Raw genomic sequence first — 15,498 nt, 5'->3', positions numbered from 1 at the left:
CTGAACAATTTTCATTACAGTTTAGTCGGTTCATTGGGAAACAATAAAAAACATATTTACAAACATCATCATCAGAATCAACAGGACTAACATGGCATGATCCAGGAACCTACAGTCAGGAACAGACTAGACTGTAAAACCCAAGAGGTGTCCATTTTCTATCAAAAATGAGCTACGTGTAGATATTGAGAGTAATTAACTGTACTGAATAAATAACGTCCCTGTTCACTGGAGCACCCATGTTTCTTTGTGAAACATGTCTACATTGAAATGCAGTGTTACCATTTGGATAAGCTGGGGATGTGCACGCCTCTCTGGATCTGAGCAGCAGTGCCTTGTTAATTCAGAAATGCATCAGAATACCTCACCTCATCTTAAACAATTCCAGTTAGTTCTTGACTGAATTAAAAAACCCATAGGATTTTGTGCTGCCTCCATTTCAAATCACTTTGGTTTACTTTTCAAAAATACGCTCCTAAGACGGGTATGATCACAGACAAGTGTTTTTTTCTCTTCCTCAATTCAAACAGATAATGCCAATTCCAGATTTATTCTTTTTTAATTTGTGTTTCCTGAAAAGTATCTGTAGTTCCTTCTTCTTCCCAGCTTTGTATGATGTTAACTACTTACACTGAAGGACAAGGCCTTACCATAGTTCGGTTTGCTCATTTTTTCAATTTAAACTTAACTTCAACAAGACTGTAAACCTAATGAGGTGGTTTCAGCTACATACAAAACAAAACAGCCATACTGAATTTTTAACCTTGCCTGAATTCACCCAACTATGCTGAACACAAAGAGAGAGTTTTGGTTTCAAAACTACCCTGAGGACTTGCTCAACAGATGCTCGAAACACTCACCGTAACCAGATGTGTAATTGGGGCCTCTGCGGCCTCTCCCTCTCCCGCTGTAGGACCTGGACCCTTGCACTGAGGAGAGGGTGCTCTCATCAGTTGTGTAACCCTTTTCCTTCTCAGGAACTCGAGTAGAAGAAGGTCTGAAGCCCATACCAATCTGACGCAACTGTTCATCGATCTGGAGCCTTTCCAGTCTTAGCTGTTCTACCTCCTACAGAAGAGGAGACAAAAAACATTGCTGATAAATGTCCCTCACAAAACATCATCACCCATCCAGTCATCTCTAAAACTAACATCCCTGTAGCAAGTCACCTTCTGTGACTGCAAATCACAGAATTCAAGTACAAGCTGTGCTATCTCAAGAGTTTTGGAAGAAATCTAAAACCTATCTCTTAAATCCCCATGTAGGAAGACTGTTTTAAGATCATCAGTACCTTCCTTAACTACACTTCACCACATTTTCTAGTTAAATTAAAAAGAAAGAAAAAAGGGCAAACTGAAAAAGTAACACAATTCAAATTAATTCATTATTTCAGTTAACACCACAAAGCCAACTACTCTAAAGAGAATATTGTTCTAATACCACACCATTAGTGTTATTATTAAAAATTCCATCCTACCCCAATAGAGCATTAAGCTCAGAACAGTAAAACACTAACAGAGACCAAAAATTGAGTGCTACTTCCCAAATGCCCCTTTAACCACTGTTCTTTACAGTCTGATCCTTTTCACCCCAACAGCACTAAATAACCGTGACAAGGTGTTTGAACAGTCACATCATACCCATGGGCAAAGGAGTGGGTTCAAGGCACCAAACCTTAAAATCCCCATACAGAGGTACAGTGTATATTTATATATAAACCCAGGAATTTTTGTAGCTAAAAATTCTGTTACTCCAACCCACGTTTCCTCTGCAGATCCTTTCTCCCTTTGGATATGCTCACCTTTAGATACGCGATGTGATATTCTAAGAGAACTTGGACATTCCCAATGCTTTCTTTAGTACCAACAAACACAAATGGTACCATTCCCTATGGAAACAAAGCATCAAAGCCTTTTATCAGGAAGAACATCATCATTAAAACAATGCTTTCTGTTCAAATGATATAAAATAAATCCGGTTTAAATTACAAAAGAGAGCTGAACAAAGACAGTAACTGAGCCTTGGGCTGCAAAGACAAACTAATCCCAGCTCAGACTGGGGTTAGGGGAGGAGCTTCAGACTGTGCAGCTTTCCCAACAGCCTATTCTGGCAGTTGAGGGAACCTGACATACAGTGTTTATATTCCCCCACAAAACACATGCTCTGTGTGTTGATCACAGTAGCTGTGTAGAAGTATGCACAGTTTACCAAGAAGTGTCCAGTGGTTCATTAAAGCAACAAGATTAAGCAGCTTTAGAAGATTTTATCTTATGATCTCATCTATTTAAAATATGTGGACACAATTAACACTATCAATCCAAATTAGTTATGTAGCTAAAGAACACACAAGAGAAAGATTAAAAAAAAAAGTCTTACTTCAGCAGCAAAAAACCTTCCTTGAATTGCTGTATATAAAATTTACTGCAAGATACCAGCTTAAAAATAGTGCTCTCTACAGCCACAGGTTTTGAAATAAAAACTGGTTTTAAAAAATAAAAACTTAATCATAGCAAAAAAGAATAAAGTACTCACATCTTCACGGGGCAGCTTATTTTCATTGTCTCCTTCAATTCTCACCCTGACGACTCCAGACTTGTCTACAATCTCCTGAATCACTTTTCCATTTTTTCCAATAACTTTTCCTTCAGAGGGCAAGAATAGTTAATTTTGCTCCTGTCTGCAGAACATTTTAACATGTTTCTGGATATTTTAAGTTATGTGTAACAAATCCCAAATACCCCACACTGTGCCAGAGAAAAGAGGTGAAAATTTCCAAAATTAAACTCTCTCTATATATATACACAGAGTGACAAGTAGTGATGAAGATCACCACTACACAGAAGCTTAAAATAGAACCAGACCAAGAGTAAAATGGCACAAGAGCTTTGCAAATGCTTATTAACATTTATGTATCAAAATTATTTGGACCCCCTGATTCCACATATACCCTCATTCAATCTTTCCTGACACTGTGACAGGCTTATACATTTGTTGGGAGCCTCTTAAGAAGAAGTAAAATAATACATAATTATTTTCTGAAAATTAATTTTGCCTTTACAACAGACTTGTGTATTACCAATGCTTCCCATGTTACCTTTAAAATATTTATTTGAGATCATGCATGGGATCTAAACCAAAAGGTTCTTCAGAACTTTTATGTTTAAATCTCAAAAAAAGCAACTCTTTCACTCTCTTATTAAAAGACTTTAGCTCTTCCTTAAAATTAACTTATATGGAAATGTTTCTTCATTCCAGCTACAGATACCTGGTGCTTAAAAATAGACAGGTTTAAATTATGAGAAAAGGAAGGTGGAACAATTCAGAAAATGGGTAACAGCCAGAACTGTGTGACAGAATACTCCATTAAGGAATGTTCTTTACAGCAAATATCAACATGATATAAAGTAAATTGCAAAAAGCATTAAAAATTGTTTCCCTTCCTCAACAGTTCAAACAGCTCAGCAGGTTTGGGTTTTATCTTTTTGCCTTAAAAAAATACATTACAGCTTATCATTCTGTATCCCTACAGTTCCATTTTGCACAGCAATCTTGTTACTACTGCTAAAATAAGCCACACACATTATAAATGTTTTACTATGGATAATGGTCAGCCAGTATTTGGGAGAAACTCCTCGCTGCCAAGGCACATCAGTGGATGGAGCTGGCAATTCAGTATCTGCCACAGAAAGGAATGCACGGGCACAGCACGATGTTCTTCGAGTCACTGATGAGAACCACACTTCTTTTAACCTGAGTGTCTTCATCAAGTGTAGCTGAATACCTGCTTACATGTGTTCCCACAGGTGATTTGGGCCTTTGCCATAAGTTGGCATTGTCATTGTTTAAAAGCAGCATTTTCAATTAAACACACTGCAATGACTAGTGCCCTCAATCCTACATGGTATAGTGAACCTCCCCAAAACTCCAAGTTGGTAAAGCATTAGATTTAGTGAAGTTCCTTAGTTTAATTAGGTTTGCTGAACGAGACTGCAAAAAAAAAAATGTATTCATGTACAAACTAACAATTAATTTGTTGAATGCTGAAATGAGCTTTAACACGAGGTAGATAAGAGAACCATCAAGCTGCATCAGATACACAATTTGCAGAAGTCCTATTAAAAAATCCCCACCCACCAAACAAACAAAAAACCCACTATACCTTAACCTGTTCAAGTTCTAAAATCTTGAAAGTCTATGTTTTAGGAGTTTGCACATGAATTATTTAAATTATGTTGCTATAATATGCAAGCTCCAGACCCCAAACCACAGGAGGTTAAAGCCCAGGTTTTAAAAATTCAAGCTGGTGTTGAATCAGGTACAACACCTGCACCCTTAACAGTGCCTTCATGCCCACACTGCCCACAGGCTGGTCATGTGGAGCAGGGAACTGCCAGACTTGAGTAAAAAGCAGGCTAAAGGAAGTAGAATGAGGGGAAAGGAAAAAAATCCCCTGTGAAAGACGTTTGGCTCTCTCTAAGGGGAGCACAATTAACCTCACCTTTAGGTGACTTTTAATACAGAAGCTACCAGAATAGGCATTTTTTTAAGCTTTAAGAAACTACACCTTCATAAAGCTGAAACATGGAAAAATGCCTCTATCAGACTGAGGATGAGACTGATGAGCACTGCTGATCTATAAAGGGGCTCACCACCACTTAAATACCTCTGATAAACCTCATCCCAGGAGGGAGCAGTAACAGGAGCATTGTCTTGTGTCATTCTTGTAACTCAGCTGCAGTATTTCCATATTCAGTTTTCGAATTTAGTTTCTGCACTTTGAAGCAGTGAATTTAGTAAAGCGTATTTTTTTACTAGAATCTGAACTTGAAATATTACCATTTACTACAAGTCTAAAATCCTGACAAAGTATTACTTAACAACAATATATCCAATTTCATAATTCCCTGATACATATAGTTTTAAAAGATTAATCACTTTCTACTTAAAGAGAGAAGTCGAATATTGTACTGGCAACTAAATCCTCTTTGCAGAGTCATGCTGATTAGGCTCCCTTTCCCCAAGTTTTCACGTTTTAGCAGTATTACATACCAACAAGATTTCTGGGAACTTGAATAAAATCCTCCACAAATTCCAAGTAACTTCTGGCCTTTTTTACTGCTTCGGCAGTCTGGAAATGAATTTTAAAAATGGAGTTTATTTGTAAATATAGCATGTTAAAAACAAAACCTTTTAGCAACAACTGCAAGTCTTCCAAACAAACTTATTTTCAAAAAGAGAGGAACAGAGACAAGACTATTCTAGTTTTGAACTAAATGATAAAGAAGTAATTGAATAAAATGCCCAGAGACAAAATTCAGTAGAAAAGCAAAGCATCAGTAGTTAATAAAACATATTTTTCCATGTTGAAATAACATTTTAAGAGGTTGTAAGAAAATAAAATGGAAGCCTCATCCCTGGGAATGTTCAAGGCCAGGCTGGACAGGGCTTTGAGCAAACACTGTGATATTACAACCAGGGCTCTCTCCTTCCAGAATGCTGGTTTCTGATCAGTTCATCTACAAGGTTTTCCAAGGTAGGACAGCAGCTCTAGTTACTGGGGAGAACTCCCGTACAGGTTCTCTCACAGTTTTATTATTAAATGACAGAAATCACCTGAGTTAATTGAAGCTACACAGATGCTGAAGAAACCAGGCTTCAATCTAGCAACAGCAGAAGTGTAGAATTAAAGAAAGAATAGCAGCATCTAGTCAGCCAGGACAGCTTCTGAGAACAATTTCCATTTTACACTAACATCACAGCCCTTTCATCTGACATTTTTTAGGCAACACAAAACATAAGAGTACCACCAGCTCTGGCATCTTTCAATCAAATCAGGGAAATCCTAGAAGAATGAAAAAAATGTATAAACCTCTACTTCTGGCAGAGGTCAAAATGACAGCAAAAGAAATATGGGCAAATTGGATTTCAAAATAATGAAAGCAGTGATCAAGCACCGGCAAGAGATGAACAGGAAGCCATTGTGGAGAGCAAGGGTTATGCTGCATCCTCAAGGCAACTGTTCAAATGATACAAACTTAAATTAGCAAGTTTTCACCTTCAATGAACTCTAGAAATAGGACACAATTAACCAGTGTTCCTGCTTCAGGTATGTTTATCAATTCTTTTCCAAATAAAGGTGAAGTAACACGAAGTGAATGCATTTACAGGAAAATATACAACTGCCAGAGCTGGAGCTCTCCAGTGCACCCACATGCCTCTGTCTACACTCTACCATGAGCACTCAGGATTTGTACGTGAGTACAACCTGTCTGACTCATCCACACCCCAACATGAGAGCACATAAAGCTGGTTCAGACAATGCATTCTCAGTTCCCTGTAGTGGAACACGGATTAAAGACTCAAAGGATTCCAGTTGCTAGCAACTACCTTTGCTAACTCTGAATTACAGTCTACACGTCCACCCATGCTCTGGTTACTTCACCCAGCAGCCTATACAATGAAGACACGTCCATGTTACTGTACAGTCTGTACAGGCATCACAAGATGTTCAGACACCCAGGGAAGGGTCTTGCAACAAAAATGATCTTGACCAGACAGGGATAAAAGAACGAACAGCATCCCATACAGTTTAACTTACTTCTATCCATAGAGATCTCCAATATTCTTCAAAATTTATCTTCCTGTTTCTTTCCTCAAAGAGTTTGGCACTGAGCAACATTGAAGTTTTATTTGTATGCAAAACAACCGCTGTGGGAAACCCTCAGACCCCAACTGCTGTGTCAATGACACTGGTTCACTACTGCCCCACATCTCAGCCTAAAATTGTCTGCCTGTGCACTCAGCCATTGGGGCCTGGCTGCTTGCCCACTTCAGTTGAAAAGAAGGTAAAAAGAATAGGCAAATACACCCAGATGCTGAAATCCTTATCATCAGAATATTTAAGCTGCCTGGCATTTTTAGAAGCAGTTATCACTTCCAGCAAGGACAGGCCTGGATGTGTCTAAAGGCATTTTTATTTAGGGGGCATCTGGTATTTATAATCATTGCTGTGCACCTCTGTAAGAGGCTGGTGACAGTCGTAACCTTTCCACAAGTTCCCGCATCACATCATTCACATGAAGGAGATCAAAACTGGAATACACTAGACATTCCACTGCCTTTAAACTAGTCCAATTCTTCTTCAGGAACTGAGACACAATTTACTGGTAGTAGCAGATCAGAGAAGGATCTGTTGTCATCCTGATCCCCTGGAAGCATTTAAGGGGAAGCATCCAAAAAACAGGACACAGAACTTCAGAGATACTGAAGAGTACAGGAGTTCGACCTCCTCTCCACAGGATCAACTTCATCTGACTGTTGGATCACAACCAACTTCTACTCCTGACATAGATGGAGCAGAATTCAAGACCTCAGATGCCTGAAACAGCAGACAATCACAGATTTCTAGAAGTGTTAACATCATAGACTCAGTGAGTGGCACCTGCAGAGTTGGTAATATGAGAAAAAAACCCTCAAAATATGTTCTGACAGGGCCTTGGTGACAGTGGCATCTTTTTCCCTTCTGCTTCCTGAATGGATCACCGTTTTGGTCCAAAGACCAGCTGCATTTCAAGGCTATTGTGAGATTTAGAAGAGTCACACAAACGGAATTAACTTGGAGCAAACCATTGTTTTGCCAATGCCAGCACTAAATTGCCAAAATAAAAGGGTTAGAAGCAGCAGATACACTTGGCTACCTCAGAGGATCAGACAGCACACAGCAAAACACACACGTACTAGAAGGGGAGGAGGGGAAGAACCAACAATGTCTGAAGGAGGAGAAAAAAAAAATAAAATCCATGATCAAGTAAAATTGTAGCAAATGATGCTTCTCTTGGATTGACCCAAGACACACAGTGCAGTTACAGACTCTGTACACTGGCACACAGAGTGATTAGGAGGGAACACATCCAATGCAACAAAGGCTTGCTTTTCATATACAGGTGGTGGAAGTTGTTATAGCGTGAACATGCACATAGATACTCAGGACTATTCAGGTGTTTTCAGCTCTTAATTCTGGGTACAGTTCTCACCACTCTAAAAGCAGATACAGAGTGAAATGCTCCAAAGATTCATATAAAGTTCCCCCTTACCTCTCCATAGATTCTGAAAGTACCGGTATCCTCCTCAAGTTCAATGGTAGTAACTCCTGGAACCTTTCTGGCTTGTTGGATGTTACTGCCATGTGTTCCAATAGCAAGTCCCATTAAATCTTCTCTGACTACAAACTCCTCGTGAAATGCTGCAGCAAGCTGCTTTGTGCACTGAAGGGAAAACAAAGGAAGATTCATCCACATGCACTCAGTGTAACGTGCCGCTGTGAGCTCAGTTTCAAGCAACAAGAATCCTGAGCCATGAGTTACCTCCAAGTGTTTTGTAGCTTCTTCATTTCTCGACATGAGCATAAGTTTGGTGCGAATGCTGCGCAAATGCATGTCACTCAGAATGTTCACTCTCTTCACTGTTGCTTCACTGGCAGACTACAAAACAGAAGGAACATGAAGTTTAGCTTTTTTTAAGCAAATCCACATTTAAAGGATAAATCAGGAACCTACTGAAACTAAGTCATGAGCATGATCTCAATTTCCAGACCTTACATGAACATGGTTCTTCCTCAAAACAAAGCACAAGAAATTCAACACCAACAACAATTATCTCTTCTCACTCACAGCATGTTTCACATTAAAGATTTTGCTGCTGAATAAACACAGTAACTCTTTCTTGTTGATGTTGCCCAGACAAACAAATTAAATATTTTTCTACCATATACATGCTTGCCACTCACTGTCTGAATGACAAAGCTAAGGAAATAATCAAGGACATACAATTCTGCAGAGTGAGGTTCAAGTGGATAATAAAATCATGAAGAGAAACTAATTCTGGGGCAAGTCTGTGTAGTGAGAGAAAACCATCACAGAAGAATCTAAGTGAACAACTCCTTAACGGCTACACTAAACTGGTGCAGTTCTCCACGTGGAAACCCAGCTGCGGGTCAAACTGCACAGTGTAACACAGCACAGGGGGAAAGCTACCGCTCCAGAGTGGAGTGAGCTGGAGCTACCTCCAAGCCACCTGCTAAAATCAGTGAACTGGCACTCAGCTGACAATGACAAAAGTCATAAAAACAAGACACTGAAAACTGCTCCTAAATTTAGGTTGTATACAGTGCAGGACTACAATCAAAGATTAAATTTAAATACACCTGCTTACACTAAATCTCTCACAATTTGTATAGCTTGACAAGTTAAACCAATCTCCATACACACACAGCTGGTTGTACACTTCCCATAAGCAGTATACTGATAATTCATGCAAAATTTACATAGAAATAATTACTTACCAATATTATTAGTTGAGCAGTTTCAGCATGATAAAAAATTCGACATGCTCCCACAGCTTTCTTGAAATCTTTATGTGCATTTTCATTAGCACACCTAAGGAGACAAGATGAGTGTTATTTCAACAAGCTGCATCAAAACTGAACGTGTAAAAACATGATAAGATCCAAGAATGTTTCAGTAGTTTATGGCAAAGACTGTTGAGAAACAGGGAAGTTCCCATTCTCTTTAACACGGTTCCAGAGCTTGTTTCTCTGTGGATTCTATGCCATCATGGTTATCTGGCAAGTCTCAGTAACAGCCCCACTGTGAAGTGCATCACCTGGACATGCAAAAAACAAGACCCAAAGTTCCTATCTCAGAACTTGCCTTTTGTCCCCACCCCAAAAGCTCAGTAGGGATTCCACTCAGCAGTTTCTAAACCAGCTCCTGCAGCCACAGCCACCCTTAAGGTTCCTCAAGGACCTGCAAACTGGCCTCTAAAATACAAGCCAAGTGGGTTTTTTCTCTGCCTCCTCTAAGTAAATGCCTTATTAAGAAGTGTGCAGAGCTACTCACGCATCTCTGAGGTCTTCTGGAACATCCACTGTGCACTTGAAAAAGGTGTTCTTTTTGACAGTCTTATTCTGATTCACAGGTCGGAGTCGTTCATACGTGACAATTTCATTGTAAGTGGCATCACAAGCAGCATATTCAATGACATAGAACTAGGGAAGAATTTTTTTAAAAAATGGTAACTTCAGTAAGGATCAACAGAGACATAGTAACATTAGCAGCATCTCCAAGAAAGTACCAAATATGAATATATAGACAAGAACATAAATCTAAGTTGATACAGTTTCTACACTAATGAGCCTGGCCGTATTTCAGCACCTCTCTGATTCCTCAGAAAAGTCAGAGCACTGTTATCAGCAAACCTTCAGTTCCCCACAGCAGCATATTGGATTCATTTTCCCATACCCATCACTCTTTCAAATACCATCATTAGTTCAGCTGAAGTTCCAAAATTCAAAATGTTTACTGGAACTGTAATTCTAAGTTATACCTAACAGAGAATCTTCCTTCACAGAAACATCTACTCTGCAACACTTTAAAACAAACAAGCAAGGTAAATCTACTGATTCAATGGGCAAATTACCTGTGAATCATGTAAGATTAAAGGCAAACAAAAATTAAATCTCTTTTTGGCACATACTATGCCAAATTTAGGAAGGTAAGAGAACTAAGAAGATTTAACAGTTACCAACAATCTACTCCTACGCTTCCATCCAACACATGCAAGTATAAAGAGGCTTGTGCACGGTATCCCTGAAGCCTAACTCTGTGCCAGGGATGCAGCCTTCTTCTCCCCTCCCTTCCACCTGTCTGCAACTTAGGAGTGCAGCAGTACATTCTCCTCTTCCTCTCTCAAAGCTGTTTCTTTATCTGTTTTAGTCAACACACACAATTTACTCAAGTATCCAGAAAAAGTAAATCACAACGATTGTGACACTTTTCCACATGCTATTTTCCAGTTTCAAGGTTTTCTTTAGCTTAAGAATCATCCTAATCACATAAGGCTGCTTTGAAACATATAAAAAACCAAGTAATGACAATGAAAATAAACACTAAACAGACAGCTAGATTTACCACTATACACTCTAAAACCTTAAATCCTATAGTTAAAGACAATTCTGAATATCAGAACAATCACAAAGCAAACTATCATTAGACACATGGGTTGTTTCTAAATTTCACATTTATACTTAGAGGAAGAAATCTGAATGTGGAACCATGGCAAAGACTGTACAAAGAAGCTGAGCTGTGAGGTTCTTTTGGGGGACAATTCCATAAAATAATTAATTTGACAATCTATATGAAGACACTAGCCATCTGAGGGTTTAAGAATTGGATAAAAATGAAATTAAAATCAGAATTTCAAATTGCTTTCATGACTTTTTCTGAAAATAAGCAGCACAGCAATGTAATTGATAGCAAAATTTCACATTTCTGTGACATGTAAGAAAGGCATATGAGCCACAAAAGATAAAACTATCATTTGAATCACCTTGCCTCCTTTTATCTTGTTTTCTTAACATGCTGCTTACCCACAAGGATCAAGACACAGAATCTTCCTTTGATATCCATGTACCACCATTTGTCCTTACAGAGCTCAACAGAAGTTGCTATTTGCTAACAGTTTTTAAACAGTATTAGAAACTGGGCAATTATTTTTTCTGAGCATCGTTTCCTTTGGTTTTAGGAACTTGATACGGTAGAAGTATCGAAACGCAGGACCTTTCCTATTACGAAGTTAAATTCTCTTGTCTTATCACAAAATACAGCTTTAATGAGACCATGTCAAACACTGACACAGCTCTATACACTGCAGTGTCTGGATCTGCAAGTTAGTAGGCAGCTGCAACTAACCATTTATTTATGGTAAAATAAACTTGACATATGTAAAAACAATCAGGGTCCTTTCACTACACTCTAAAAACACGCAAAAAACAACCCACGGCAACACACAGCAATAGCTACAGCATGCTTAACTTATGGAGTATAAACAGATTTTAACCACAGGTGTTTGACTTAATTTTTAGCACCAAGTTCAATTCACAAAGCATGTTTGTTTTAAGTCTTGTCCTTGTACATGCACACAATCCTCCAAGCAATTAACTACTCTGCTCTAAGGACACAGTTGCAGTGCAATGCAACATGGGTCATTTCAACTTACAGTTCCCTTTTGTCATGTTTTTGTATTTGTAGTACTTTATTCAGAGGGGCTGTTTTCATGACAAATAACTTTCTATTTACTGTATTTAATGCGACACCATGAAATCAATAGGTTTTAAAATAATCCTTTACCTCTCCTTTCATCATTCGAACTTTTGCCAGCCACCAGCCACAAGGTTCTTGGTCATTTGCCCTGGAATAAACCTGAAAATGAAAGTTGTAAGAAACACTGAAAGTGCATACAAACATAATTCACTTACCTGCATGTATAATGAAGTAAGAATTTTTCTGATTTTCATTAAAATGGAATACTATTCTACACAGAAGTAATTTTTGTGTAAATTATCCAGTCACATGCTTCTTGCACTCCAAGGACTGTGAACAGATTTCCTTTGCATATATTACTGACAATTCAAAAGAAATTTCTAAAGGGAGATAAAATCTTGGCTAAATACTTCTTCATGGGCAATTCCTCAGTAAATTCAAACATTGTATTCCCACTGGAAGTTCACACACAGAATAAGTCCATAATTCAGATTTATGTTTTGCCCTTGGCTTACTTGATATATCAAGGACTAGTGAAATGAAGCAAGTCATCACATGACTACATATTCCATATTAAACAAATGCTACCAAGTTAATGTAAGATCAAATACAGAATAGATGGCTCTTGAAACTCACTTTCCTCATCTTCTGCAAGTTTTATTTACTCCTTATACACTTCTGACAGGTTAAAGTCATTTGTGAGTAGACTAAACAAATTTTACAATAGCAAGGAGATACTGCAATAAGCTGGAAAGAGAATACACACCTTTTGATTTCTTGGTTTAATACGTCACTTCTAATTAACACTGTTTCTCTGTAGGAACGGTGTAATTCACACAATTCCCTATCAGATTGTACCAGATACTTCAACTAGGTTAAAACTCTTGTTATTGGAGGAGTTTTATTACATCTTTTTATCAAAACATTTCCAACACTTCCATTCGAGGTCAAAAATGAAATTGTTCCAGAATTAAAACCTTCTCAGCTCTTTTAAGTTTTAGACTTTGAAAAGCTTCCATCGGTAGTTTTGTGGAAAAACTGAAATGTCACAGCTTCACTAAAATTTTAATAAATCACTTCTAGAGACTTTCACACCTTCACCTTGGTCAGGCACTTACAATCATCATATTGCCTTGAATGGACAACCAGTTACAACTCAGGACAGGTCATGAGAATACACTCACCTCCACCTCATCTCCTTCACCAATTTCTTTCTTGATGTCAGGGGGTGGTGGTAATCTGACTTCATTAAAGGGCACCTGGCGCTCTGGTTGCCAACTGAAAGTTGAAGAGGCATTAAATATTATTTTTCTACTATTTTCTTCATTTTAATGTTAGAACTCTGAGTTTTAACTCAACTCATTTTTTCCATACAAGCAATTCTGTTTTCTTGTTGCTAGAAAGCAAACCTTATAAGCAAAGGAACAAAACAATCATGCCAAGACAAAAGTATATCTGGGAAGATACTTAATGACAATATTTTTAAATTAACTGAAAAATTAAACTTGACTGGCCTCACTAATGGCTTTCACAAAACCCCAAGGAAAGATTATCAGATGATGTACTTAACATTTCTACTGTTAAAGTCATAGAGCCTTTATACAGATGTAAGCTCTGCTTTGCAGTCCACCAAGCAACCACGGGGTTCATCCATTTCTATACCTCATATTAAACATTTCAACTTCTTACCACCAAAGTTTTAAATTTTACAGGAAAATCTGACTCTGATCTTTAACAAAACTTTATATTTCTACCTGCAAACTTGCTGACACTCTCCAATGTCTGGCAAACGGATTCAAATCAAAACATATCTTCATATCTGCTTATTAATACCAATCATTTCTCAGTATATAAAATTAAATTTTACCTTCTTGTACAGAAAGGATATTTATTTTATTATGGTTGGCTCTACAAAGCATTTTACTCGTAGAAGTGTGTATTTTCAGTGCATTTTATGAAGATTACTGGAGCAATTCATACCTTTTTTTCCTGAAATTCCTTTTCCTTCTACTCTGTAAATCTATAGAATACCATCAGCTGTTCCTCACTCTTTCAGGTAGAAACCTAACTGAAGGCTTTGGCTGCTTCAAACTCCAATGAGCCTCTATGAAACTGCACCTCAAGATCCAATTTTCTATCTTATACACTAATAAAAGTTTCCAGTTCCTGAAACTTCTGCATTCATTCTTTGCTTTCTTACTCTCCCCAAATATCTCTTAATTAAGTATTGCTGTGGCCACAAACTCATCATTAGCAGTCTGTGCTAGTACACCTAACTTTGGGAACCTTACAATAACTGTAGATAAAGGTTGGCTAACAATGGCAGAAAATGCAAGTGACGGTTTAGACTGCCTATTGCAGAATAGATGTGTTTATTTAGTTAGTGATGATCACTATCACAACAGTGAGAGGACAGGACACTCTTGCCAACTTCACTTCTACTAAAGCTCTTATGAACTCAGTAAAAAGCATAAGAACTGACCAGGTTTACATCACACAGTAAAGTGACTAGAACTGTGAACACACTTCCTCATTAGGCAACAGAACACCCTACACATATGTTGTAGCCCATCCTTTTTGGAACATGGCTGCTGCTGCCAGGCCTTCTGTAAAACACAGGGATAACATGGATACTAAATAGCAGAAATGTGTTTGCTAACAATTACACCCCTGCTGTGAACCACTGGCACTTCTTTTAGTTTATCTGGTTTCTGACACAAAAGTAAATACTTTGAAAGTAAAGTAATTGCTTTTCTTTAAAAACTAATACGGATGTTGAATACGAAATTGAAGATTTGTCACATCTCCTCAGACCATGGATAGGACAAAGGACCCAATTTCTCTTCATTTGTTGGTTTTGCGGTGGAGTATGAAAACCCAGGAGACGGTAACAGCTTCCATAACCACCTCAGTGCTAGTACAAATTACAGTTGCCAAGTCATCTTTCAACTCTTTTCATAAAAGAAGGACTAGAAAACAGGTTAAAAGGAAACAAAGATTGGACTTCACAGAGTAAATCCCAGGATTACTTTTTCCCCCCCCCAGGATTTCTTTTTACACACATGTATATATGTATACCCAGACATACAGACATCCCACACCCTGGGATTATGTAACCAGGATTATAAACATTGTTTATAAAGACATACTTGCACACTCCCTAGCATTACCTTTATTATCAGCAATCTTTCTTGAAGAAAGGCTCAAAGACTAATCTACAGGTTAGAGCTGGCAGAGTTTAGTAACAATTTTTACATCAAAAGCTGACACATTTTATAGGATCTCCACCTAGTAACTGGAAGGGAAACAGGAAAGAGGATGTAGCTCACAGAATATTTTGAATTGGCACTGGAATCTCCCAGGTAATCCATGGTGTTATCAGTCTGAACACTGAACAAAC

The 15,498-nt window shown here is 38.1% G+C and overlaps 1 protein-coding gene across 2 annotated transcripts in view; it reads right to left on the bottom strand.

Annotated features, from left to right (window-relative positions):
* Positions 1 to 15,498, bottom strand: part of FXR1 (FMR1 autosomal homolog 1) — a 32,932-nt gene that overhangs the window by 7,135 nt on the left and 10,299 nt on the right. For both annotated transcript variants that reach the window (XM_032697287.1, XM_032697288.1), the window contains exons 3-12: positions 13,283 to 13,376; positions 12,186 to 12,257; positions 9,897 to 10,045; positions 9,341 to 9,434; positions 8,364 to 8,480; positions 8,094 to 8,264; positions 5,050 to 5,128; positions 2,533 to 2,642; positions 1,802 to 1,888; positions 861 to 1,068 (exon numbers count right to left, since the gene is read on the bottom strand). In XM_032697287.1, coding sequence (XP_032553178.1) covers positions 861 to 1,068; positions 1,802 to 1,888; positions 2,533 to 2,642; positions 5,050 to 5,128; positions 8,094 to 8,264; positions 8,364 to 8,480; positions 9,341 to 9,434; positions 9,897 to 10,045; positions 12,186 to 12,257; positions 13,283 to 13,376 — 1,181 coding nt within the window. The remainder of the gene's footprint in view (positions 1 to 860; positions 1,069 to 1,801; positions 1,889 to 2,532; positions 2,643 to 5,049; positions 5,129 to 8,093; positions 8,265 to 8,363; positions 8,481 to 9,340; positions 9,435 to 9,896; positions 10,046 to 12,185; positions 12,258 to 13,282; positions 13,377 to 15,498) is intronic.

This window comes from Chiroxiphia lanceolata, chromosome 10 (assembly GCF_009829145.1).
Source record: "Chiroxiphia lanceolata isolate bChiLan1 chromosome 10, bChiLan1.pri, whole genome shotgun sequence".
Taxonomy (NCBI): domain Eukaryota; kingdom Metazoa; phylum Chordata; class Aves; order Passeriformes; family Pipridae; genus Chiroxiphia; species Chiroxiphia lanceolata.
This window is presented reverse-complemented; position numbering and strand designations above follow the sequence as displayed.